The sequence below is a fragment of the Egretta garzetta genome, unplaced genomic scaffold, assembly GCF_000687185.1.
Source record: "Egretta garzetta isolate BGI_Z169 unplaced genomic scaffold, ASM68718v1 scaffold172, whole genome shotgun sequence".
NCBI classification, from domain to species: Eukaryota; Metazoa; Chordata; class Aves; order Pelecaniformes; family Ardeidae; genus Egretta; species Egretta garzetta.
Window position 1 is genome coordinate 2,021,974 of NW_009258951.1, and position 1,639 is coordinate 2,023,612.

The following is a 1,639-nucleotide window of genomic DNA, read 5'->3' on the forward strand; positions in this document are numbered from 1 at the left end:
GAAATTTCAAAAGTAGTCGGTGAAATTCTAGATATTCTTCTACAGGATTTGTGCTGCTTCTGCCCACTAATAAACGTATGTGGCCAAGAAGGGGTATCCGTAGTTCTTAGCTCTAGAGTGGTGTCTCATCTGTGTCATCTCCTTCGTTCTGCTTCTTTATCCGTGCTCTGAGTTCTGATGATGCTGTGTACTTGCACAGCATGTCTAGCAAGGACTTTCTAAATGATTTGCAGAGGAAAAAATATATGAATGGATCTAGGCAGGCATTTAGTGATGTCAGCCACAGCGTGCTCTCTTTCAAGTAAAACAAAGTGTTCTGAGCAGAGCATTCAAAAACATCTCTTGTTTGGCTCAATGTGTAGGGGATTCTAGTAAAGTGGAATGGCACAAAACAAATAAAGAACACTGCGATAATGATGAAAACCTTCAGATTTACAGTCTTTTTGGATGCTTTTCCTATGCATCTTGTCCTTTTATAGGATTTGTACAGTTCTCTACTTATGAGTATGTAGCATATAACTATGACTGCTAAATTAATCCAGAAGATAAGTTGACAAATATAATTTACGATTTCATGCCAGACTAAGCCAAACTCAGATTTCAAGAGAGCACACTTTTTTACATTCTTAGGCGTTTTCTTCTTGTTCGTTAGAATCATGTTGGGTAATGAAAGAGCAAACATTGATACCCAAATTGCTGTGGACAGGATCTTGGCACCTAAAAGGCTCCTTGGTGTTGATGTTCTGAACGGCGAAGCAGCTTTCTGATAACGATCGATAGTTATTAAACCAAGAAACAAAATGCTAATGTACATGGTGAAGTAAAATACAACCTGGGTGACCTGGCACACAAATCCTCTCAGTACCCATGATACCAACTTTGCATCGCTAAGGATTTTAAATGGAAAAGTCAGGATCATGAGGATGTCAGAAATTACAGTGTTCTTGAGGAAGATGATGAAATTGGATTTACTGGATATTTTAAAAAAGACCCACATTGCCAGGCCATTCATGGTGATACCCACCAGGAACAAAACCGTATAAAGCAAAGGAAAAATTACTTGACTGATTTTGTTATCGCTGGTACAGTTGGTGTTGTTTCTAGAGTAGCTGAAGTTGGCTGTGGGTTTCATTTGTACTTTGCCTTTTCCCCCCTCCTGTAAGAACAAAAAAGAAAAAAAAATGAAATTGTGAGTTATATCTGTCATAAGACTTCAACCTTTTTAGTCCACTTATAATTTTTGTGTTGGGAACATTTCTTTGGGGATTTTGGCTGCTCTAAGTTGTGTTTTACTTTTACCGAGGATGTGTCAGGTTTCTACAGGAGAAGAGTACTAGATGTAGGCATGCCTGTAACGTGGCCTGGTTTGATCTTCTGTGGCTGAAATGCTGAGGTGACCGTCCATCCTAAGCTCCTGAGCTTCCCACACAGCTTTTCTGAGCCCCGTGCTGCCAGGGTGGGCAGGGGGCTGGCGTGGCAGTGGGCTGTGGGGGCGGCATGGCCGGTGTTGGGTCGCCCGTTCCTGGCGTGAGCGCGTAGGTGATGGCACGGCTCTCACTGGGGGCCCTGATGTGGATCTCCTGGCCCCTGCAGCCCTGCTGGTGCTGTTACGGCTGGGGGGGGGCCACCCCAGGCCCCC

General features: G+C 43.4%; 2 protein-coding genes across 2 annotated transcripts in view; one reads left to right on the forward strand and one right to left on the reverse strand.

The window, feature by feature from the left end:
- The window catches only part of MED12L (mediator complex subunit 12L), a 143,844-nt gene that overhangs the window by 95,201 nt on the left and 47,004 nt on the right, over positions 1-1,639 (forward strand). The window lies entirely within an intron of this gene.
- Positions 7-1,639, reverse strand: part of P2RY12 (purinergic receptor P2Y12) — an 8,729-nt gene continuing 7,096 nt past the window's right edge. Inside the window, exon 4 of the mRNA XM_035889998.1 lies at positions 7-1,156. Coding sequence (XP_035745891.1) covers positions 113-1,132 — 1,020 coding nt within the window. The 5' untranslated portion in view covers positions 1,133-1,156 and the 3' untranslated portion in view covers positions 7-112. The remainder of the gene's footprint in view (positions 1,157-1,639) is intronic.